This window comes from Clinocottus analis, unplaced genomic scaffold (assembly GCF_023055335.1).
Source record: "Clinocottus analis isolate CAN_PGR_092001 unplaced genomic scaffold, fCliAna1.0.p SCAF_56, whole genome shotgun sequence".
In the NCBI taxonomy this organism is placed as follows: Eukaryota; Metazoa; Chordata; class Actinopteri; order Perciformes; family Cottidae; genus Clinocottus; species Clinocottus analis.
The window spans coordinates 240,479-242,978 of record NW_027176214.1 but is presented as its reverse complement, the minus strand read 5'-3'; the positions used below and the strand labels follow the sequence as shown (position 1 = coordinate 242,978).

General features: G+C 47.0%; 2 protein-coding genes across 4 annotated transcripts in view; both read left to right on the top strand.

The window, feature by feature from the left end:
- Positions 1 to 2,500, top strand: part of LOC137803477 (MBT domain-containing protein 1-like) — a 14,126-nt gene that overhangs the window by 4,915 nt on the left and 6,711 nt on the right. For all 3 annotated transcript variants that reach the window (XM_068601962.1, XM_068601961.1, XM_068601963.1), the window contains exons 10-15: positions 1 to 128; positions 246 to 301; positions 457 to 561; positions 820 to 967; positions 1,688 to 1,770; positions 1,851 to 2,088. The exon at positions 1 to 128 is cut by the window's left edge and continues 8 nt beyond it. In XM_068601962.1, coding sequence (XP_068458063.1) covers positions 1 to 128; positions 246 to 301; positions 457 to 561; positions 820 to 967; positions 1,688 to 1,770; positions 1,851 to 2,088 — 758 coding nt within the window. The remainder of the gene's footprint in view (positions 129 to 245; positions 302 to 456; positions 562 to 819; positions 968 to 1,687; positions 1,771 to 1,850; positions 2,089 to 2,500) is intronic.
- On the top strand, positions 1,076 to 1,597 carry LOC137803439 (dynein heavy chain). Its single transcript, XM_068601898.1, is given in 1 exon segment — positions 1,076 to 1,597. A coding segment is annotated over 1 exon segment (522 nt).

Below are 2,500 nucleotides of genomic sequence, written 5' to 3'. Positions count from 1 at the left end.
TGGGCGTCTCCGTCTCGTCTACGAGGAATGTGACGACGGCTCAGACGACTTCTGGTGTCACATGTTCAGTCCTCTGATCCACCGAGTCGGCTGGTCCCGGTCCATCGGACACCGCGTCAAAGCCCCCGGTACTGTAGTACTCTGAGTACAGTACTGTAGTACTCTGAGTACAGTACTGTAGTACTCTGAGTACAGTACTGTAGTAATTTAAGTACATTTACTGTAAAATGAAACTTTGTTTCCAGATGTGTTGAAGAAGATGAGCGCTCAGACAGACGCTCCTGGAAAGCTGTTTGCTCAGGTGAGAACAACAACATCACCTGTACAGGTGAAGGAGGTGTGTGCTGTGTACCTGTACAGGTGAAGGAGGTGTGTGCTGTGTACCTGTACAGGTGAAGGAGGTGTGTGCTGTGTACCTGTACAGGTGAAGGAGGTGTGTGCTGTGTACCTGTACAGGTGAAGGAGGTGGATCAGAGCGGTTGCTGGTTTGAGGACGGGATGAAGCTGGAAGCCATCGACCCTCTGAACCTGTCGGCCATCTGTGTGGCCACAGTGAGGAAGGTGAGGAGCGAGTGAACACCTGAGAGTGAACACCTGAGAGTGAACACCTGAGAGTGAACACCTGAGAGTGAACACCTGAGAGTGAACACCTGTACATACATACATGCATGTATGTATGTTTGTATGTGAACACCTGAGAGTGAACACCTGAGAGTGAACACCTGAGAGTGAACACCTGTACATACATACATGCATGTATGTATGTTTGTATGTGAACACCTGAGAGTGAACACCTGAGTGATCACCTGTCCCCTCCAGGTGCTGGCAGACGGGTATCTGATGATCGGTATCGACGGGTCGGAGGCGGCTGACGGTTCTGACTGGTTCTGTTATCACTCCACCTCTCCCTCCATCTTCCCCTCCGGCTTCTGTGAGATCAACGACATCGAGCTGACGCCGCCCAGAGGTATTTATGTATACTATGTATACTATGCACGTATTTATGTATACTATGCACGTATTTATGTATACTGTGTAGGTATTTATGTACTGCATGTATTGATGTCCTGTATGTATGTATGTATGTATGTACAGTATACATGTATTCATGTACAGTATACATGTATTCATGTACAGCATGCATGTATTCATGTACAGTATGCATGTATTCATGTACAGCATGCATGTATTCATGTACAGCATGCATGTATTCATGTACAGTATGCATGTATTCATGTACAGTATACATGTATTCATGTACAGTATACATGTATTCATGTACAGCATGCATGTATTCATGTAGAGCATGCATGTATTCATGTACAGTATACATGTATTCATGTACAGCATGCATGTATTCATGTACAGTATACATGTATTCATGTACAGCATGCATGTATTCATGTACAGCATGCATGTATTCATGTACAGCATGCATGTATTCATGTACAGTATACATGTATTCATGTACAGCATGCATGTATTCATGTACAGTATACATGTATTCATGTACAGCATGCATGTATTCATGTACAGCATGCATGTATTCATGTACAGTATACATGTATTCATGTACAGCATGCATGTATTCATGTAGAGCATGTATTGAAAGCTTCATGTGTTGAAGCTGCGTTCTCTCTCCAGACCACCAGGGGGCGCCTCCTCTCATGTGGTTTGTGTCCTTCAGGTTACAGCTGTCTTCCGTTCCGGTGGTTCGAGTACCTGAAGGACAGCAGGTGTGTGGCGGCTCCAGTGAACCTGTTCAACCAGGTGAGCCTTCACGCCTTCATCCTGACAGGAACACTTGTATGTAAGCGAGGCTCCTCACGGGGCTCCGCCTTCCCCGACAGGAAGTCCCGCCCCATGGCTTCCTGCCCGGCATGAAGCTGGAGGCCGTGGACCTCATGGAGCCGCGGCTGGTCTGCGTTGCCACGGTGACCCGCGTGGTGCACCGGCTGCTGCGCATCCACTTTGACGGCTGGCAGGACGAGTACGACCAATGGGTGGACAGCAGGTCACCTGACCTGTACCCAGTGGGCTGGTGCCAGCTGACCGGGTACCAGCTGCAGCCGCCAGCGGTGACGGCAGGTACACACACACTAACACACACACACTAACACACACACTAACACACACACTAACACACACACACTAACACTAACACATACACTAACACACACACGAACACACACACTAACACACACACTAACACTAACACACACACTAACACACACACTAACACTAACACACACACACTAACACACACACTAACACACACACTAACACACACACTAACACACACACACTAACACTAACACATACACTAACACACACACTAACACACACACTAACACTAACACACACACTAACACACACACTAACACTAACACACACACACTAACACACACACTAACACACACACTAACACTAACACACACACACTAACACACACACTAACACACACACTAACACTAACACACACATACTAACACACACACAC